The sequence below is a fragment of the Bufo bufo genome, chromosome 5, assembly GCF_905171765.1.
Source record: "Bufo bufo chromosome 5, aBufBuf1.1, whole genome shotgun sequence".
Lineage (NCBI taxonomy): Eukaryota > Metazoa > Chordata > Amphibia > Anura > Bufonidae > Bufo > Bufo bufo.
In genome coordinates this window covers 80,819,043-80,841,440 of record NC_053393.1, presented here as the reverse complement: position 1 = coordinate 80,841,440, position 22,398 = coordinate 80,819,043, and the positions used below count along the sequence as shown (strand labels likewise).

The 22,398-nt window shown below is 44.4% G+C and overlaps 1 protein-coding gene across 2 annotated transcripts in view; it reads left to right on the top strand.

Annotated features, from left to right (window-relative positions):
- Nucleotides 1–11,413, top strand: part of CIBAR1 (CBY1 interacting BAR domain containing 1) — a 35,167-nt gene extending 23,754 nt beyond the window's left edge. For both annotated transcript variants that reach the window (XM_040431295.1, XM_040431296.1), the window contains exons 5-9: nucleotides 202–207; nucleotides 3,807–3,911; nucleotides 4,746–4,859; nucleotides 6,219–6,323; nucleotides 10,562–11,413. In XM_040431295.1, coding sequence (XP_040287229.1) covers nucleotides 202–207; nucleotides 3,807–3,911; nucleotides 4,746–4,859; nucleotides 6,219–6,323; nucleotides 10,562–10,666 — 435 coding nt within the window. In that variant the 3' untranslated portion in view covers nucleotides 10,667–11,413. The remainder of the gene's footprint in view (nucleotides 1–201; nucleotides 208–3,806; nucleotides 3,912–4,745; nucleotides 4,860–6,218; nucleotides 6,324–10,561) is intronic.
- The last annotated feature ends 10,985 nt before the right edge of the window (nucleotides 11,414–22,398 follow it).

The following is a 22,398-nucleotide window of genomic DNA, read 5'->3' as shown; positions in this document are numbered from 1 at the left end:
CACAGCCACTATACAATGTTTGGCACTGTGTTTGGCATACCCTCCCATGATCTGATATCGATGACCTATCCTGAGGATGGTTCACCAATATTTAATTCCCCTTCAATGAACGGACATCCGTAGTTTGAACATTCCTTGAACAGACTTACTGTAGACTTATTGTTTAAATTTCCATTGGCTTTTTCCTTAACCAATATAAAGTCACAGGTATAAACTGCATCATGTTCATGAATTCACTGGAACTTGATGGACGGCTCTTCTCCTTTTGCACACGAACAACCAATAGTTAGCCATCTACTTGTCTGGAGAACTTCATTAGTGCCTGTCTGATAATCAACACGCTTGGCATTGCAATGGTACTGGATTATTAGAAATTCAGAACCATTGGAACTTTAAATATCTGCTCCACTTCCCTGGTACCCACCACCAGAATTTGTTTACCCGGCTCCAGCTATGATGTGGTGTTTTGACGCATTACTGCTGCCAGCCTTTGAAGGCACCTGTGTGGCTGCAGTGGTCAACTGTGAAGATGACCTGACATCACTGGAGCTCGGAAAACAGTGACTGGCGGAGGAACAGGAAAGCTTTATCAGGGGACTGGTAAGGTATTACTTATTTTTTTTGTCACCTTATACCATTGTCAGCGTTTTGTAAAACGTTTCAGTTTCATGAGCCTGGACAGCCCTGAGTTTTCCCCCAAAAAAGTTTGCATAATGGTTGTGCTTCTTTCTACAATCATAACTGTGAAGGAATAGAATTTGGGCCTTTTTTTTTCCTAATGTCTTTTTCAGCCTAATTAGTCCTCTCTTCAGCTGCACAGCTAGATACATTTCTCTCACAAGCAGGCGGCGTCTCCCTTCTGTGGAATCTGCCAGCACTGTACTGCTATGACGTCCTTTCCCTTACTTCCCATTATGTTTTCAGCTCCAGAGCACAGAACAGATGAGGAGTGGGCGATCACACTTACAGACACACAGGAGGCTCCTATAATCTTCAAAAGCAGTGTAGAAGCAGTTCTTTTTATCAGGCTCAGGATCTCAGCTAGTTCTGACACGGACCCATTTTCTGTGAGCTGTCTTCTGTGTCTGTCACTACGGACAGATCTAGCCTAACAGGCAGTGGAAGGCAAGTTAGGTGGACGTGAGACCCCTAGTGGCCATAGAGCTTTTTTTTTTTTTTTGGGGTGGATGCATGCAGATTTTTTAAATGGAGTGCTTTAAGATATTGCACTATTCTCTCTTTAAAGGGCTTCTGTCACCCCATTAAACCGTTTTTTTTTTTTCTTTACTAATAATCCCTACACTGCGATCTCCTCATACATAATCTAATTAATGATTTTGGTTCAGTAGAATTTCTTAAAAATCGATTTTTATAATATGTAAATTACCTTGCTACCAGCAAGTAGGGCGGCTACTTGCTGGTAGCAGCCGCATCCTCCGATGGTAATGACGCCCCCTCTGCTTGTTGATTGACAGGGCCAGCGGACGGGATCTTTCTCCGCTGGCCCTGCCTGTTTTGATTCAATATCTTGCGCCTGCGCCGCGGCCGTACCTATATTCAATCTGCGCAGGCGCACTGAGAGGCGGCCACTCACTCGGCCGCTCGCTCCTCAATGCGCCTGCGCCGGGTGTAGATGTGACGTCATCGGCGCAGGCGCATTGAGGATGGAGCGGCCGAGTGAGTGGCCGCCTCTCAGTGCGCCTGCGCAGATTGAATATAGGTACGGCCGCGGCGCAGGCGCCAGATATTGAATCAAAACAGGCAGGGCCAGCGGAGAAAGATCCCGTCCGCTGGCCCTGTCAATCAACAAGCAGAGGGGGCGTCATTACCATCGGAGGATGCGGCTGCTACCAGCAAGTAGCCGCCCTACTTGCTGGTAGCAAGGTAATTTACATATTATAAAAATCGATTTTTAAGAAATTCTACTGAACCAAAATCATTAATTAGATTATGTATGAGGAGATCGCAGTGTAGGGATTATTAGTAAAGAAAAAAAAAAAAAAAACGGTTTAATGGGGTGACAGAAGCCCTTTAATGAAATTAAATTGTGTGAAAGTACAGTCACTCTTTAACATGTACAGTGCGTTTAATATGCTATGCTTTATATTTATTTAAAGGGGTTCTTCCATGATTAATGTCAAAATTGAAAATCAGACACCATATAGTACATGACAACCTCTTTCTAATCAAGCTAGAACCAGCCCTGTACTTCACATATATAAGAGATCTCCCTATTCATTGCTCTGCTAGATTTATATCAAGCCGTCAGCTCAGGGGATGTGCCCTTTCTGCTGCAGTTCTCTTCCCATCACAGCTCAGGAGTAAGTTGAAGGAGGGAACTGAGCATATGCGTCCACCTCAGCAAGGTGGACAGAGTAATAAGAAAAAGAATAAACGGCAGGTGGCGCTATAATGATACATTTTATTGAATAACTCGGTGGCTATGCTACATTTTTAATGACGTGCAATTACGAAAGTATCCAGATCCAGGAGCTGGTTTAAAAAAAGGCTGAATATTTTTCATGGGACAACCCCTTTAATGGGGCTGTACCATTAAGACAACTTATCCCCTATCCACAGGGGGCCCATTCTCCCCATTTAAATGGAGTGCCAGACAGCCACGCGCGACCCTTGAAGCCCCCTCCCCACTGTTCTCTTGATCGGTGAGGTCGGACCCCTGCCGATCAGATGCTTATCCAAAAGATAGTTGTCGTAATGAGACGAACCCTTTAAGTGTAATACACTGCGTACTGCTGCAGGGAAGCATAACTCAAATTATTGCTGCTTATAAAGGCTTAAAGAGGTTGTCCACTTTTTACTATTGATGACCTATCCTTAGGATATGTCATCAATATCAGATAAGCGGGGGTGCGACACCCGGCACCTCCGCCGATCAGCTGTTTGAGGAGAAAGTAGTGCTCATATGAGAGCTGCCTTCTCTGTTGTGTTTACCTGCTTGCCGCAGTAATTTCAGCTGAGCAGTTGTAATCACAAGTATGGCGTCCCCATTCACTTCTATTAGCTGGATCTGTCCGTTCAAGTGCATAGGAAGGAGCCGTCACAGAAGTGAATAGGGACGCCATACTTGTAATTACACCTGTTCACCACTGCAATTGCTGCGGTGAGCAGGTGCCTTCTCTTCAAACAGCTGATCAGCGGGGGTGTCGGGGGTCGGACCCTGCTGATCTGATATTGATGACCTATCCTAAGGATAGGTCACCCGTAGTAAATAAAAAAGTGGACAACCCCTTTAAATTCTAGTTTAGTGAATGTACATTTGCCCAGATCAGCTTGAATGTAAACGTTAAGTGAGCTCCTCTCGGTATCTATTGTCTCGTGGATTCCTAAAACTCCTTGGACATCTGTACCTCCACCAAAAGAAAACTCTTAGCAAGGGGTCATGCACACGAACGTGCCGTGTTTTGCGGATCCACAAAACACCGATGCAGCTCGTGTGCGTTACGCAATTTGCGGAACAGAACAGGCCCTCCATAATAGAAGTACCTATTCTTGTCTGCAAAATGGACAAGAATAGAACATGCTCTATTTATTTATTTATTTATTTTGCGCCCCCCACGGAACGGAGCAACCGATGCGGACAGCACACTGAATGCTGTCCGCATTTTTGCGTCCCCATTGAAGTGAATGGGTCCGCAGCCCAACAGCAAAAATTGTGGCTCGGATGCAGAACCAAAACACGTTTGTGTGCTTGAGCCCTAAATGTGCTTTAGTGCGTAGATTCAAGTTTCCGATCCTCGCACGTAATTAAGGATGTGTATGACCCTCTTAAAATGTCTGTGTTTAAGGCTGAAACAGAACTGCAGAGAGCCACGATGGATGCAGCCAGAATAAGTCGCCAGTTGGAGGAAACCATTGATAATTTTGAAAAACAGAAAATTAAAGATATCAAAGTAAGTCTAGTGTCTCATGTGCAGAGAATAGTCTTGTATTTAAAGTACGACTGGTAATAAATTCTGACGGTAATACTTCGAGAACTGTAGTTTGATGAGCTGCATACAGGGCTGTGCGATGCACCAAAAAAAAAATTCAGGAAGTCTATTAGGCTTTGTCTGTGGCAAAGTCTAATAGACGTACAGTCATGGAGGCCGATTGTGTTTGTAAGGTACCGATGGTGATAAGGAGCCTCTGTGTAACTTCCTAGATGCTGCGGTCACTACTGACTGCAGGATCTTGTCTATGGTTGTACAGTAAATCAGAACTGTTAGAACGTACATATTATATGAACTTTAAAAAGTATAGTCCACTTCAAAAATCTAACTTTTAATGCTGCTGCATAAAATACCACAAAAGGAGAGTACTCGCCTCAAAAACAAACAAAAAGGTCCCAAAGCAACATAATCAGTATGCTAAAACAGTAGGTAGAAGTCCCTATGACAAGTTCCACAGGAGAAGCATTTCCTAACTGCTGCATCCGTGACGAAAGAGGCTTCTGCGCGGTAGGAGACTCGGGTCCTGGTATAGTACAGTGTCATTTCCTGTGTACGGTAAGCCTCCCAGTCTTGTGGGTACTGTGTGGCAGTTTGATGTTAGGTGTTAGTCACATTTCTACTTTTGTAGCATTAAAAGTTATGTTTTAGAAGTAGACTTTCCTCTTTGAAGTTTATTATATCTAGTCCCCTCTTTTCAATTAGAATTGCTGCAATGATGAGAATTTTTATGACATTTTTTTAAAAAGTTAATAACAATTTTTTTTTTTGTTTCTCCCCCCCCCCCTTTCTGTTTAGAAAATTTTTAGTGACTTTGTAACCGTTGAGATGTTGTTCCATGGGAAGGCTCTAGAAGTATTGACTGCTGCTTTTCAGCATATCGAAGACATTGATGAAGAAGAAGATCTAGAGGTGAGGAGCAGGGACCAGACATACTGCATAGTGTTGATTTTCTTAAATCCATTTTATAATTAAAAGTATCTTTTGTGACTGATACAGGTGTCTATTGCTTGCTAAAATGAATCTGTCGCCGCCCCCCCAACCACCTTTTAAGCGGTCTGTCCTTCTTTGACATCTTTTCTGGCTGCCCCACACCCCCATCTCGGTGGATCTGCAGAGGGAAGCATACTTAAGCTACTTTCACACTTGCGTTTACATTTTCCGGTATTGAGATCCGGCAGAGGATCTCAATACAGGAGAAAAACGCTTCCGTATTTTTTTTCCATTCATTGTCAATAGTAACATAACTGAACAGAACGGAGTGCTCCAAAATGCATTCTGTTCCGTTTGGTTGCGTTCCCATACCGGAGAGCAAACCGCAGCAAGCTGCAGTTTTCTTTCCGTCATGGGATGCAGAGCAAAACGGATCTGGCATGATCTACAATGCGAGTCAATAGGGACGGATCCGTTTTCTCAGACACAATAGAAAAAACGGATCCGTCCCCCATTGACTTTCAATGGAGTTCATGACTGATCCGTCTTGGCAATGTTAAAGATGATACAACCGAATCGGTTTATAACTGATGCAGACGGTTGTATTATCAGTAACGGAAGCGTTTTTGCTGATCCCTGCCGGATCGGGCAAAAAACGCAAGTGCGAAAGTAGCCTTACCTGCTCCCTGCCGCTGCGCTGCAATCTCGGCGCTCTGGTCCCCACTTCTCAACTTCCCACACAGACGGGGGTCAAGTGTCCTGCTGCAGACACTCCCTATCCATGATGGAAGTCGACAAGCGGGGACCGGAGCGATGAGACTGCAGTGGTGAACTGAAGGAGCTGGAACCCAGTGGGGGGGAACAGGTAAAGGTTTCCCTCCACAAGTCTGGGGAGGTGGGGGGACCCCTTTAAGTACAGTACTACATGCATAATACTGCTGGTACTCACTCTGGATTGCTAATTAATATATTGAATCTGCCGCCCATTCCCCTGCTGTAGCGCCACTGGAATCAGAAGCTCCTCTGACATCTATTCCAGGGGGTGGACAGACAGGATTAACAGTGTATGAATTGGCATCCTGGAGATGGCACCAACAGTACTATGTATGTAGTAATTGCTCTTGGTGACACCAATCCAAGGGAGACATAGGGAAAATGATCAGAACTGGAGCAAAGACACATTGGAGCAGCTGACCATTGCAACCAATCAGAAAAATATAAGAGGCAATCTGACTAGTTGCTATGGGCAACACCTCCAATTTGTCTTGCCCCAGTTTTGATACATTTTCCCAATAGTGTTTAGCATCTACTCATGACTGTTTTATGTCCTATTGTTAGGTCTTCAGAAGTTCCCTTCATCCTCCAGATTTCCAATCTCGCTTAGACATAGTGCGTGCCAATTCAAAGACCTCGACATCAAAGAGGATGTCCACGTCTTTATCGGTAAGACCTACATTTAATCACTTATAGTGGTTGTCATACGTTTTTACTGTGGTTTTTAAAAATCTGTTGTCTTGTTTATATAAGAATAATATTATGTAAAACCTGTAGGACCAAATTTTTTTTTATTGTCCTGATCAAATCAAAATTAAACATGAAGAAACTTTGCAAATGGTCTTAATTTAAAAAAAAAAAATATATATATATATATATATATATATATATATACTACCATATGTGTCTACAGCTCCTATACACACCTACAGTAAGTGTCTCCATGGTAACAGACTACAAACAAACCCTGTGTAGTCTGTCCCTGTCTAAAGGACCATTTTATAATTTGCAATTAGCGGTAGACTAATGTGGTAGTACAATTTCAGCTTTGGGTGTTATACTAGGAGCACCAGAGTTATCAGACAGAAGAATTGTTAACAAGATGGCGGTATATGATATATAATGGGCTTAAACTGTTTGGTCACCTTACATTATTTTTTGGTTTCTAAGTCTATGTATCACTGCTAAAGTTGTCCTCAGTAACATCTGTCCAGATTATTTTTCTTATCTTTTTATTGTTCCTGGCTGGTGCCCCTGTAAACAGCGCCTGTGTATAGTTTTGGTAGCTCTGGTTCCCATGTATGGCATCATAGAAAATGGCTCCATAGTCTTTCCCATCATGCTGGCAGTGCGCACTCTCGTTTTTCCACTGCACAGACTCCACATCAAATGTTCAGCATCTGCGCAGTAGAAACCATTCTCTGCTCCCATTGTCTCAGCTTTGGAGTGCAGCTGAAGTATACGAGCGGTCTTTGACCGTGTGCATGCTCACATCTCTAGCCAACTGCTCTCCTAGGCAGGGAGAAGCAAGCATCTGCAAATTCAAAGCCTACTGCAGTGGCCGGTCGTATTATTCAGCTGCACTTCAAAGCCAGGACGCTGGAGGCAGAAAATTAGAAAACAGGACGGGAGCACGCACTGCCAGTAGGATGGGTGAGCCTAGGAGGCCATTTTCTATGATATACGGGGGCCAGAGTTACCAAAATAATCCATAAGCGGGGGAACCAGCAGGAAACAAGAAAAAGAATCTGGATGGATGTTAGGAAAGACAACCTTAGCAGTGACGCATACAGTGAGTAACCTCTAACAGTTTTGCCTGAGCTCTGCTCAGGCTTTAAGAAAAGGACCTTAACAGTTCAGCCCAAGTGGGGGGTGGGGGTCTGCTTTAACCCTTCATATTTCAAGCAATGTAGCTTTAAAATAAGACCAGGATCCCAGCATTAGCTCCACTACATCAGGAGATATAGCCTATAGAATTTGGGTTGGGAATGATAAAAGCTGAAGGCAGATTTCCGCTGCTTTCACTTCTGACCTGATTTCTAAAGGCCATATCTCCCTACCTATAGCAGCTAATGCTTCTGTCCTGGTCTTGTTTAAAAGCTTATTTTGTCAGCTTTCAAATACAATCATGCTCACATCTGATAAACAGCCTGAGATATGACAGGTTAAACAGCCACCCCCTTCACCTGTCTGTGATATGAGCCAGCCTGGAGGAGTAGAGGGCGTCAGTGGGGGAGCTGTGAGGTTGCAGGGAGGAGAAAAAAAACATCTTGACCCGAGGGGGGTGGGTAGTATGGACCTCTGTGCATGTTACCTCTCCCTTTCTCCTCCATGAATCAGAGATGGTCACATTGGGGGGTCTTTTTTTTCAGGAAAGGAGTGAGATGAGTGCTTGCCCATCTAATCACTTTCTGCGCCAAATTAGGCCATTTATTGATGCCATGACCTAGAGGTTTACACTAGGGCTGCAGCTAACGATTATTTGAATAATCGCTTAGTTGTCGATAATTTCATCGATTAATCGGGAAAAAACACCAAAATGACCAAAAAAAGGGGTTTATATGATTTTACTTGAAAAATTATGTTCAAAGGCCATATTAAAACAAATTTAGGAGTTACATAATTATATAACATGTCCACATGTTTAGGGCTGAGGCTAGCTCTCTTCTTACACGCTATGTTGCCTGTAGCAGAGAAGAGGCGTTCCGATGGTGTGGATGTACTTGGGATAGACAAGTATGATCTTGCAAGTTTAACTTTTATGGGGGATCTGTAGATGACACACTTTTATGGGGATCTGTGGATGACACACTGTTATGGGGGATCTGTGGATGACACACTTTTATGGGGGATCTGTGGATGACACACTGTTATGGGGATCTGTGGATGACACACTGTTATGGGGGATCTGTGGATGACACACTGTTATGGGGGATCTGTGGATGACACACTGTTATGGGGGATCTGTGGATGACACACTGTTATGGGGGATCTGTGGATGACACACTTTTATGGGGGATCTGTGGATGACACACTGTTATGGGGGATCTGTGGATGACACACTGTTATGGGGGATCTGTGGATGACACACTGTTATGGGGGATCTGTGGATGACACACTGTTATGGGGGATCTGTGGATGACACACTGTTATGGGGGATCTGTGGATGACACACTGTTATGGGGGATCTGTGGATGACACACTGTTATGGGGGATCTGTGGATGACACACTGTTATGGGGGATCTGTGGATGACACACTGTTATGGGGGATCTGTGGATGACACACTGTTATGGGGGATCTGTGGATGACACACTTTTATGGGGGATCTGTGGATGACACACTTTTATGGGGGATCTGTGGATGACACACTTTTATGGGGGATCTGTGGATAGTAACATAGTACATAAGGCCGAAATAAGACATTTGTCCATCCAGTTCGGCCTGTTATCCTGCAAGTTGATCCAGAGGAAGGCAAAAAAAAAACCCTGTGAGGTAGAAGCCAATTTTCCCCACTTTAGGGGAATAAAAAATTCCTTCCCGACTCCAATCAGGCAATCAGAATAACTCCCTGGATCAACGACCCCTCTCTAGTAGCTATAGCCTGTAATATTATTACGCTCCAGAAATACATCCACGCTCCAGAAATACATCCAGACACACTTTTATGGGGGGGGGATCTGTGGATGATACTATATAGCATCTTATGCTATATGTGTCATCCACAGATCTCCCCATAACATTGTCTCCCGAGTCCCAATACACCGGCCCCGCCGCTCACAGCAATATCTAGAGAGTATTCCTTAACCGTTACCCTGCAGTAACTTTTACTTTAAATCAGCGCTGTGAATTGATCTTTAATACCTTACAAAATCAAATACAATGAAGCTCTGGTAACAGGCAGAGCGGGCGGCGGCTTAACATCACTCACTCACGTGACGCGCCTGCTCCGCCCACTTTATAAATGACGCAGGCGTATCACGTGAGTAAATGACGTTACGCCGCCGCCCCCGCTCTGCCCGTAACTGGAGCTTCATTGTAAGGTAAAATAAAAATGCGCTGATTTAAAGTAAACCGCCCACCCACATAGCAACGAATCGGCGAATATTCGATAACGGGATCCGTCGACAACGAATCCCGTTATTGAATATTATCGATAAAGTCGATTAATCGTTGCAGCCCTAGTTTACACGCGTCCGGATCATGGTAGCAAGTCGCACCAAACACCCCACACATACAAACATCAATAACCTTTCCATTCTACACTGTCCCTCCTGTCCATATCCTGTCCTTGCCATACAATATGCGAACCGCTTCGGCGATACCGATTACACACTACAGTAATAGTGATAACGATATCACTAGTGAGGACTCTAATATATTAGCCCTCACAATGTTATGTCGTTAGACAAATAAAAATGTTCTGGGTCTTGGAATGCAGCGATCAGGACGACCCCCGCTGATTAGCGGTTTGAGAAGGCACTGCCCAAGCACAACTTTACGCATTTTCTACACATTCTGCTCCATACACACACATTATACATTCACACACAATCGATCTGTCATTTCTTTACACTTACATGCACTGTACTGTCTTCCTGGTCTGGCCTCTCCAACTTGTGGCATCATCAAAGGTCTTTCAGCTGCAGTTTAATATGAGCTTTTCTCTCCGTTACTGCAGCCCGGAGACCTTCTACATGGAGAGGCTGTTTCTAACAGTCCCCTCCATGTGCTGAACAATTGGTCATCCTCTTCTCCTGCCTGAACTGATCAGAGATCGGTGTCAGGCAGGAGCGAGAGAACCTATTTGATATATTCTCGTGGCTCCAGTTATTTTCTATTAAAAACTAATTTTTGTATTTGCCCGGTGTTTTTTGTACGGAGTCTGATTTATTCTTATATTGATAGCAAACTTCTGGGAGTCGGCACAAAAAGAAGGCGGAGGAGGAGGAGGAGGAAGAAGAAAACGACCTTGATGATGAGGACGATGAATCGACTGAGGGCTACAACTAACTTTTTACTTCAGTCAGTGATATTTTTGGAGAACTCAAGCCATTCCAGAGTATGGAAACATCTATACATATCAAGATGTACAGTCTTATGGTTTTTGGATATATACGGTCAGCAAGCACTGATATTCTCTCAATGTATTACTGATGGAATTTGGATTGCTTTCTCAGAAGATTTGGTTAATACTGCCTTAAATTTAAATGGTCGGGTCTTTTTTTTGGCGCCGTTTGGGTTCCAGAAGCGGAGAGCTTTACCTGGCCCCCATGGTTCATCAAAAGAGCATTAGATGGGAAAGATATTTTCTTTGTCGTTCTGTGATGTCAAGTACAATTCTTGAAAGTGTATGCAACTTTTTAATATATTTTGTGTTTCCGCCTCACACAGTTTTCAAGATCTCTGCTTGCCAGCGTATGAAAACCTAACGAGATTTATATCTCCCTGGCGTAGAAAAAAGTCAGAAACGCTGTGTTTGCAACTTTTTAAAGAAATTTTGTCGCAAGTGCTGTTTCTGCACCTTCGTTGCCACTTTCCCTAAAAAAGGGTGGGGAGACAATGGGTCCGCCACATTTATCTTCATTTCCGCGTGTTTTAAGCCGCAAAGGAAGACAGAAATTCATGCTGGTGTTGATTTCATTCTGGCACGCAGCCCTTCAGATGACGCACGTAATATATGACCAGACCGGCACCTCGTCATCAATTAGGTGCATCATCCGGCAGCGCAGTAGAATTCAAAGACCGGCGTGACTCTGAAATCCAGGATTGTCTGCAGTGATGCTTTGATATTTCCATTCACTGAGAACCAGCTGAGATCTTAAAATGACGAAAATATTTTTTTAAGACAGCTGTATTAGAATGTTGCTTAAAGGGGTTGTCCAGGTTAACCAAGTACATTGTATAGTGGCTGTTCTTAGTATTGCAGCTCAGGCCCATTCACTTGAATGGGACTAAACTGCACATAGGCCATGTGACCATTGAACGGGATGTCACTGGTCTAGAAAAAGGACGCGGCTCTCGGCTGGGGTCCTGGAAGTCAGCCCTCCACCGATCAGATATTGATGACTTATCAGGATAGGTCATCAATATATGAATCCCGGAAAAACCCTGTAAGTTTTTCTTCACTTTTAAGGTGTTCCAGATGTTTGCCGTCAGTGGATGAAAACCTTTAAAGGTAAACGGTACATTTCTGAATTTCCCGCTGAGTTTAGCACTTTTTATTTTCTCCTACCCACTCCCTCCTCACCCGCCCTGCCAGTCACTGCAGACGGCGTCTGAGTTGAGCTAGCTGCTCTGACACTGTCTGTGTTGATTGGAGAGAATCACTCCTTGAGTGAAGACCCCTGGTAGCCGCCCCCTTGGCAAAGCAGCGACAGATTCAGGTATTTGGTGATGGAACTATTGGGGCCCTAATCAATAAGAATAGGGAAGGGATAGGGAAAAAAGCAGTATATTCAGGAGGACAGCGGAACTTCGTAAAAATACTGTTTACATTTATTAAAGTGGTGATGGTCCTCTTGAAAGATAAGGCTATTTTGACACTAGCTTTTTTTGCTGATCCGTCATGGATCTGCAAAAACGCTTCTGTTACAATAATACAACCGCATGCATCCGTCATGAACGGATCCGGTTGTATTATGTCTTCTATAGCCATGACGGATCCGTCATGAACACCAATGAAAGTCAATTGGGGATGGATCCGTTTTCTATTGTGTCAGAGAAAACGGATCCGTTCCCCATCGACTTGCATTGTGTGTCAGGACGGATCCGTCTTGCTCCGCACCACATCGCGGACAGAAAAACGCTGCTTGCAGCGTTATTTTGTCCGCGATGGGAACGCAACCAAACGTTGCAATATTCCTAGCAATATGCCACCAAAATGCGAGAGGGGCCAACCCCTTTAATATCGCACATTGTATACATTACCTTCTTATACACAACATCAAACCTTTGTATAATTTGTCTTCTTAGGCCTCGTGCACACGACCGTATGGCTTTTTCAGTATTTTGCGGTCAGCAAAAACGGATCTGCAAAAAATACGGATGACATCCGTGTGCATTCCGTTTTTTGGGAACGGAACAGCTGGCCCCTGATAGAACAGTACTATCCTTGTCCGTTATGCGGACAATAATAGGACATGTTCTATCTTTGAGCGGAAATACGGAAACGGAAGGCATACGGAGTACATTCAGTTTTTTTTGCGGACCCATTGAAATGAATGGGTCCGTATAAGGAACGCAAAAAAACGGAATATAAACTGAAATATAAACGTTCATGTGCAAGAGGCCTTAGAGGTTATCTTGTGCCTACAAGGGCTTTTCTAGGAGTTTACTATGGATAGGATAGGTCATCAGTATTAGATCTGCGGGGGTCTGCCAATCTGCTGATTTCAGGAGTCTTTGCAGTGAGAACTGCTGATCGGCAGTAGTGCCGGGAGTCAGACCCCACCAATCTGATATTGATGACCTGTGCTAAGGATAGGTCATCATTAGTAATCTCCCAGAAAACCCTTTAAATATAATACCTCAACAGTTGCAGTGCTGTATGCTGGAATAGACTATGCGATTGAGTCTTTTCGCTATGATTTTCTAATAACTTCTTGCCAAAATGATACATTACCACATCATTTTATTTTAAAGAGGTTCTGTACTAATGTCAATATATGTTCCAAAAGTGACTTTTTAATATCCATGGTTTTACAGTTTTGCTGCTCAGTAGCTACAAAATGAACAAGAGAGCAGGAAACAGTCAGAGCAGATGCAGACGCTTCCTATTGTATTAAAGGTGTCTTGTCCATGGTGCTGCCTGGACAGATTCCTGGCTCCCTACACATTATAGCTGCTTGCGGAGGTACTGTGTATATCAGTGTTAATGTTTGATGTGCCGACACATTGTAACCATTTAAAGGTGTGCACCCTTCTAAATTTTCCCTGAACAGCAGCGCACTTGGCTTGCAGGGAACTGCAGCCAACCCCATTGTCTTCAATGGAGTCATATGCCAGCTACCATCACAGCTGACGGCTGGGGCACAGCTTTACAGGGGACGCAACACTACGCCAGTGCTATGTCCCCTTCATTCTCACAAAGACGGTGAGTGATGGCATATCCAAGAGCTAGGAAAGCAGAGAACAGATGCTGATGGGAATGACAAAGATACTACCGATGCTTCTCTTAGGGAACCAGTCTGTTTTCTATAGGCCATAAAATAACAGTAAGGCCTCTTGCACACAAACTTTTTTTTTTTTTTTCTATTTCCGTTCCGTTTCTTGCGTTCTGTATATGGAACCATTCATTTCAATGGATCTGCAAAAAAAAAAACAGAAGGTACTCTGTATACTGTACCTTCCATTTCCGTATTTCCGTTCCGTTCAAAGATAGAACATGTCCTATTATTGTCCGCATAACGGACAAGGATAGGACTGTTCTATCAGGGGCCAGCTGTTCCGTTCTGCGAAAGACGGAATGCACAAGGACCTCATTCTTATTTTTTGCGGACCGCAAAATACTGAAAAAGCCATACGGTCGTGTGCAAGTGGCCTAAGGCCCTGTTCATACGCTTTCTTTTGAAGTGTATTCTGTGTCAAAAAGCTGGCTGCACCTGCACAGAAACTGCCTCCCATTGTTTTCAATCAGAGGCTGCGCTGACGTTTGTGCAGCTGGTGGTTTAAAGCCGCAACCACACCAAAAATAGGACACGGTCGCGGCTTTAAGGCGCAGGATCTTTGCCAAAATTCTGGCACCATGTAAACTTGGCCTTAGAACAAGCCATGGCTGGAAATTTGTAAGGGAAACCACCACCACCATAGGGAAAGTATAGGTTGCCTGTCAATATATTAAAGGGGTTCTCCAGGAATACTGAGTTTTTACAAAGCGCTCGCAGCCTGCCTCTCCAAACAGAAGATTCATACCTGCCTGTTCGCCGATGCTCTGGTCCTCCGCGCTGCCCCTGCTGTGTCCATGTCTAGTTGTCATCCGACGCAGCGTGGGCATGGTCACTTGCTACGCTGCAGCCAATGACTTACCTCAGAGGTGACCTGTTCATTGTGACCATGCCCATGCAGCGCCAGGCAACTCTGGGGACCGAAAAATGGACACAGCGGAGGTGGCAGGAGCAAATAAGTGTGAATCCTCTGCTTAGAGAGAAAGGCTGCAGGCACTTGCTAAAAAGCTCAGTATTCCTGGAGAACCCCTTTAAGAAGTGCAGCTGATGGGAGAGCTCTGTGGCTCTGATGAGTTTGGTGCCAACGAGATCCACTGACCGAATACTAATGTAAGTATCTTTTGAAGTCCTTTTACGATTACCCACAAATGACTTGAGAAGTAGAATAAAATATAAGGTCCTGGATATATTGTAAAGAACAGTATTGTATAACCCTTTTATGCACATTCTGCGCCTCGATAGGACTGCTGCGCTGATTTGTATTTGTCAGTTCTGTTTCGGGGGCATTCTTTTATTATATACGTTATTACTGGCGTGTCGCACAGAACACAGCTGTTATATATGTGTTTTTCTGTGATTTTTTTTTGTGAATGTATATTGTACATTGAAATTAAAAGATTTGATACAAACCATCCGGTGCAGGCCCCCCCCCCCTCCATAGTTGCCTATGTTAATGTTCATGACAGTGCTGTACAGAATGTTGCTGACATTGTCATTTCCCCCAAAAGGACTCTCAAATTGTTTCATATTTCATACACACCTATGTTCCAGGAGTATAGAGGGGAGAAGCAGGACGTAATCCTTTGTTTCGTATACCGTGCCGCTGTCGGCCACACAATGGGATAAAATAAATGGTATCTTCATTGTGTAAAAAAAAAAAAAAAAAAAAAAACGCGTTTCGGAGGAGAACTGCCTCCTTAGTCAGGTACTTAACACATGGAGGCTATCCACCTCCGAAATGTGTTTCTCCAATAAATATATCATTTACTATATCCCATTATGTGGCCAATTGCTCTGGATACAGCACCGCTGAAGATTACATCCTACTTCTCCCGCTTTCCACTTCCCTCTGAGATTCCTCCAGTTACCCGCATAGCCGGTCCAAGAAACTGGGCAGCAGTAAGGAGCACTGGCGAATACACTGCTTACATCAACTACACTTACCGTCAGAATGGGCAAAGGTGAATGAAATACGTACCTGTATATACGGTTCCCTCTATGCCTTTGTGTTTCTTTCTCAATGTTCTTGGATGGCAACTAGGGCTACATGGAGAGAGAAATTTTTGGCAAGTTACTGGTCGCCAAGCAAAAAACTGCAAGCTGCACAGCAATTGGCAGCTTGTCACAATTTTCACCATGTAGCCCAGCCTGAAGCTGATAACTAGTGTTGAGTGAGCTGCTGTTTTCAAGTTCAGCGTACAAGGTTTGGGTTGTCTAAGAATTCCGCTATGGATTTCGCTACCACGGACCATAAGTTATAGTCCGTGGTAGCGGAATCCATATCGGAATTCTTAGATAACCCGAACCGTGTACGCCGAACTTTAAAACAGAAGTTTGCTCATCCCTACTGATAACATATGTCAAGTTTCCTGTTTGTACAGTGAGTCTCCTATTGAACAGGTATATGTAATGTCAGTGTAGAAACTTTGTGACACAGTTGGTCAGCTGTGACAACAATCCCAAAACGGGATGTCACCAGTCAATGATAGCAGGACATGCCTAGTTTTGAGTGGCAGCAAACAAGGAAAACTCGCACCAGCTGGCCACGTAGAAACCTCGAGTGCACGAGACTCACTCCAGTGTAAAAGAATGTCCAGCACAAGGAAAATAAAACCTTGAAGCTTTATTTCATGGTAGATTAAAATACGTCTCCACGGGGCGTGACCAACTTCCGGTATGAACGCACGCTTCTGAGCGCCGCTCCAAGACCCGTTCTTAATCCTCATCAATCCTGACTGCTAATCAGCCGCAAACATTGAGTGGCAGGTCCAGAAGCGAAAGGGGAACACCCGGAGGAGTAAAATGAGCCCAAGCAAGGGGCAGGCGGCAGCGGAACGGCTCAAGGAATATGCTAGGGCCGAGACACAACATGGCGCCGCGTCTCCTTCTAACGCCCGCACTCATGCGACCCGCGGAAACCAGTCACTGCAGCAAGATCCTCAAAGTGAGGAAGAGCCAGAACTCTCGCCTAAAGCGGCCCATGAACAGCTACTTACTGCGATCTCCATGTGCCAGACCTCCCTCACAAGTAAGATAGAGGAGGTGAAAGTGGATGTGGGACTCCTCAGGCATGATGTACAGCAGCTGAGGGAGAGGGCGAGAGAAACGGAGCACAGGGTGTCTGAGCTGGAAGATATCACCAGACCCATGCAGGTCAAACTCTCAGATCTGGAACAGAGAGTTCAACTATGGCAGCAAAAATGCGACGATTTAGAAAACAGATCGAGACGCAACAATATCAGGATCCTGGGTCTTCCGGAAAAGGCTGAAGGTATGGATCCGTCCTCCTTCATAGAAAATTGGTTCAGATCTACATTCCCAGAGGCTGTGTTCTCAGCGACATATGCTGTAGAAAGGGCCCATAGAGTCCCAGCTAGACCTCCCCCACCGGGGGCTCCCTCCAGACCCCTGCTAGCCAGGCTCCTGAACTGGAAGGACAGAGATATGCTGCTTAATCTTGCCAGAACAGCGCAGAACCTCTCCTTTAACAATGCCAGGATCTCTCTGTTTCCTGATTTTTCGGCGGAGCTGCAGAAAAAAAGATCTACCTTTTGTGGCTGTCAAAAGGAAATTACGGGAGATGAATGTTCAGTACTCCATGTCGTATCCTGCACGGCTCTGAGTTGTGGATGGCGGGAAATCCTTGTTCTTCACGGATCCGAGAGAGGCTGACGAGTGGGCAGCTGGAAGGCCGAGACACAGGCCTGAGCAGCCCTGAGATCCTTGTCCTGATTTCTTACCTTGAGTGGGCCTGAGAAGGACGTTGCCCTGCGTTGTTATTCAAAGCTGGACTCCCCTTTCGATATTAAGCATCTGGTATCGTATAAATGCCATGTTTTCTTTGTTGAGATATGCGGAGTTAACGTTTGATTGAAATGTTTAATTCTTGTATTAGTACCAGCGAATATTGGGCTGTTTGGCAGAGTATGACCGAGGGTCTCACCCGGCGACTACCTGCACAGGGTTAACATCCATTTACACCGTGCAGGTGCCCGTATACACGGTCAAAAAAAAAGAAGAAGCAGGCTATTGACCTGCTAATTACCAGCGGTTATATGTTTAAATACTTTTATTTTTATTTTTCCTTTTCTTTTCTTTTTATGTTTTTATGTTGTGGTACATACTATTTTCATGGTCCTATCTGAAGTAGACATGCAAGAGGGACGGCAGAGAGGAAAGCTCAGTAAATTTCTTTAAAGTTACATTAATATGCATTTCATGGAACTTAGGATAGCATGGCGGCTCTAAAAGTCATGTCATGGAATGTTAGAGGGTTGGGAGGACCTAGGAAGAGGATAGCAGTATTTTCGCATGTGCGTCGGTTTGCTCCACATATCCTGGGATTGCAGGAAACCCACCTGACAATAGAAACGGGTAACAGAATAAAGAAACCGTGGGTACAGTGGAGTGCTAACGCATATGGGAACTCATACTCAAGAGGGGTAGCGGTCCTGATACATAACAGCCTCAGGTGGGAACTACAGAGGTCTGTTGTGGACCCGGACGGGCGGTTCATATTTATGTATGCTTATATCAATTGTACTCCATACGTCATCATCAATGTGTATAATCCTCCACCAGCCAGTACATCTGTCCTACAGGCAATAGTGAGTTTTGTTGTACAATACCCGAATGTTAGACTATTATGTATGGGAGATTTTAATATGCTAATGAACCCAGAATTGGACAGATTTCGTGACCCAGCAAGAGTGGGGACGTCCACTAGTTCCACATCGGCACTTCACAAAGTAGTCACTGAGATGGGCTGGCTCGACTTATGGAGGGAGAGACACCCCCTGGCGGTGCAGTACTCTTGCTTCACCCCCTCTAGAGGTGCCTTGTCTAGGATAGACTATATTGTGGGCAATGCACTGTCTCTCACTGATTTGGAGAGCATTGAGTACTGTCCGCAGGGGCCTTCTGATCATGCTCCACTGGTCGCTAAACTCTTACTCACGGATGGAAGGGAGAATGGTAATAAGATGCGTATACACCCTTTCTGGCTAACACTGATGGGCTCTAATGACCGAATCCCGGATCAACTCCATATGTTTTTTGAAGTGCAGGGTGATACCACTGATGAGTTATTGATCTGGGAGACATTGAAGGCTTACCTGAGGGGGTGTATAAAATCATCCATAGCATTTATTAAAAAAGAGTCTCACCGCACGGAGGTTGGACTTCAGGAGGCCTGTAAGGTAGCTGAGAGTGTTTTTACTGATAACCCCTCCGAGGCAAACAGGTTAGATTGGCTTCTTAAAGGGCGGCAATATATGCAGCACCTACAGGTGAAGAGCGACCGGAAACTTTTTTTTTTCTTAAACAACAATCATTTGAGCAGGGGGGACAGGCAGGCAAGCTACTCGCCCACATTGCTAGGAACAATGCCTCGGCCCCGCCAGTCCTCCGCATCAAGGGGTTAGATGGAGAGATAAAAGAAAAGTTGCCAGATATTATCACTAGATTCCAAGAATTCTATCAAAACCTATACAGTTCAGCGGCACAGTATTCACCCCAAGAGCTAACAGATTACCTACGGGAAGTGACATACCCTCGATTGAGTGCTGAAGATAGGGACATGTTGGAAGGGGAGTATACCCTAGATGAGATTCAAGAAGCTATGAAAGGATTGTCGACTGGTAAGGCCCCCGGACCGGATGGAATTCCGATCGAGGTGTACAACAGATATAGCGCTATTTTAGCCCCCAGAATGAAACTCATGCTTCAAGCGGCTAAAACCCAACAGAAACTACCGGACTCCTTTTATGATGCCACCATAGTGGTAATCTTGAAAACAGATAAGGACCCACTGGAATGTGGTTCATACAGACCTATATCCTTACTGAACCTGGACTATAAAGTCCTTACAAAAATAATCGCCAATAGACTAAATAGGGTAGTCGCCTCTGTTGTACACCTGGATCAATCTGGTTTCATACCTGGGAGATCCACCTCCAACAATATTAGAAGGGCGCAAGTTATCACGCAATTAGGTAGGGCCCTAGATAAGCCATGGGTGTTAGCCTCTCTAGATACGGCCAAGGCCTTCGATTCGGTGGAGTGGCCATACTTACTGGAAGTACTGGATTGCTTCGGCTTTGGTCCGGTTTTCATCAATTGGGTACAGTTGTTATATAGACAGCCTAGAGCTAATGTACTGGTGAATGGAGCACACTCAGATTATTTTGATCTGGCTAGAGGAACAAGGCAAGGATGTCCTCCATCGCCCCTCCTGTTTGCAATCGCAATAGAACACCTAGCAATTAGACTGAGACAGGATGAGGTATACAGGGGTATTTCCTTAGAGGATAGGGTGGGACTCTACGCTGATGATTTGATTCTTTTTATGGACAGGGCGGAACAGTCACTACCTAGAGCGATTGAGTTGATTGAAAATTTTGGTCGTTTCTCTGGATTACACATTAACTGGTCCAAGTCGGCACTGATGCCTCTCAAGCCGGAGGGTTGGGATACGGTATATCACAACCTCCCGGTGGTAGACAGGTTTAAATACCTAGGTATTATAATTACTAGGGACCCCCCTCTAGCGTACACCTTGAACACGGAGCCTTTAATCTCCATATTTACTGGGAAGTTTGCGGCATGGCAGTCCCTTCCCATTTCAATGATGGGGTGTCTGAATCTCATTAAGATGGTTCTCCTTCCTAAGGCATTATATATTCTAGAACATGCGAGCACAACCGTTCCTAGAAAGTTCTTTGACCGCCTTTACTCCATGATGTCAGCTTTCATTTGGGGTAAAGCCAGAAGGAAACTGGCGGTACGCACTTTACAGAGGCCTAAACTGCAGGGAGGTGCGGCACTACCGGACCTGTTTTTATACTTCCTAGCGGGACAGCTGCGCTATCTGGTCACCTGGGTATCCTCACAGCCCCTACCCAATACTGAGTTCTATCTGCAGAACTTCCTCCAACTACACTCCCTATGGCCGGTTCTGGAAGATATTAGTCTGTTCCATGGGAAGGCCCTCCCGATACATAAGCTTGCACATCAGGTTTGGGAGGCAGCCAAGCTAAAACACTACACTGACATCCCGGACTTAATACCCTTGTGGGAGAATCCTATGTTTCAGCATCTAATTGGGCATGAAGGAGCCCCGATGTGGAAGGAACATGGTATTCTTACACTGAGAGATTTATATGAGGGAGGATCCTTGAGATCCTACTCTCAGATTCAAGAAAAATTTGATACCCCAAGACACATGTTTTTCAGATATCTACAAGTTAGGCATGCCCTATCTGCGCAGTTTGGCAGGGGCTCAAAAAGGATTTCTAAATACCCCCTGATTGGAGTGCTTTCCACACAAGGCCCTAGAGGTCTTATATCAGCTACAGTATATACACGCATCTCATAACCACGAAGATAGACACACCCCCATTGACTGTGGAGGATAAGTGGAGGGATTGCATTCCGTCTCTTTCTAGAACAGAGTGGGGTGAGGCGTTGGCGGCCCCTACAAGAGTGTCCCCCTCAGTTAACAATAGGATGATACAATTACATATACTGCATAGAAGTTATCTTACTCCTAGTAGGTTGTTTAAAATGGGCAGATCTGAGAATGACAATTGCCTAAGATGTCACCAAGCTGGCGCCAATTTTTGGCACATGATGTGGGACTGCAGACTTATTCAAAAATTTTGGAAAGATGTGACGTCCCTACTGTCAGATCTAGTGCCGGGCAGTGTCCCCCTTTGCCCTAAGATGTGTTTGTTAGGAATCATGGACGAAGAGCAATGGTCCCACCATCATAGGGTATTTCTGGAGGAAACTTTATTTTTGGCCAGGAAGGCTATAGCCCTTCGTTGGATGGCTGATAGAATGACTAATGTTAACCACTGGAAACAAGTAGTAAATCAGACTATCCCATTGGAGAAAGTAGTATACATTCATAGGGGATGCCCCCAGAAATTTGAGAAAGTCTGGGGAGAATGGTGCGAGTCCGCAAATACGCTAAGTTCTCGTTGAGACTCTACATGCTAATACAGATTGTGTGGGGAACTGTGAGGTGCTTTTATAATAAATTTCCACTAGGGATAACATTCTTGCCATGACAGGATGGGGAAAAGATTATGAATCCTTATTGCTTTCTGCAAGAGGCCATGTCATGTCCATGGGAAAATGTACTTTTAAACATGAATAATGTACCACAAATGTTTAATGTTTCATATTGTTTTATTTCATTTATTTTTTGTACTTGTATTTATGCCAATCTGCACATCGATGTCATGATACTTCTCTATTGAATCCATTGATGTGCTGTAATGTCATGTACTTTGATGATGCATATTTATACTTCAATAAAACGAGTTTAAAAAAAAAAATACGTCTCCACAGACACCATCGTGTTCAAGATCAATGCGTTTCGATCAAAAGATTTTAATCAGGGCACAAATATGAGCTGAATTGTTCTAAATATATAAGGTAGCGGCATGACGCAATGGAATTTGAAAGGTCATTAAAGAACAGATGGTTCAAATCTCATGGAACAGGTCAATTTAACCCTTTGGTATCACTGCTTGCAAAGTATACACTGAAAACATTACATGCAAATAGACATAT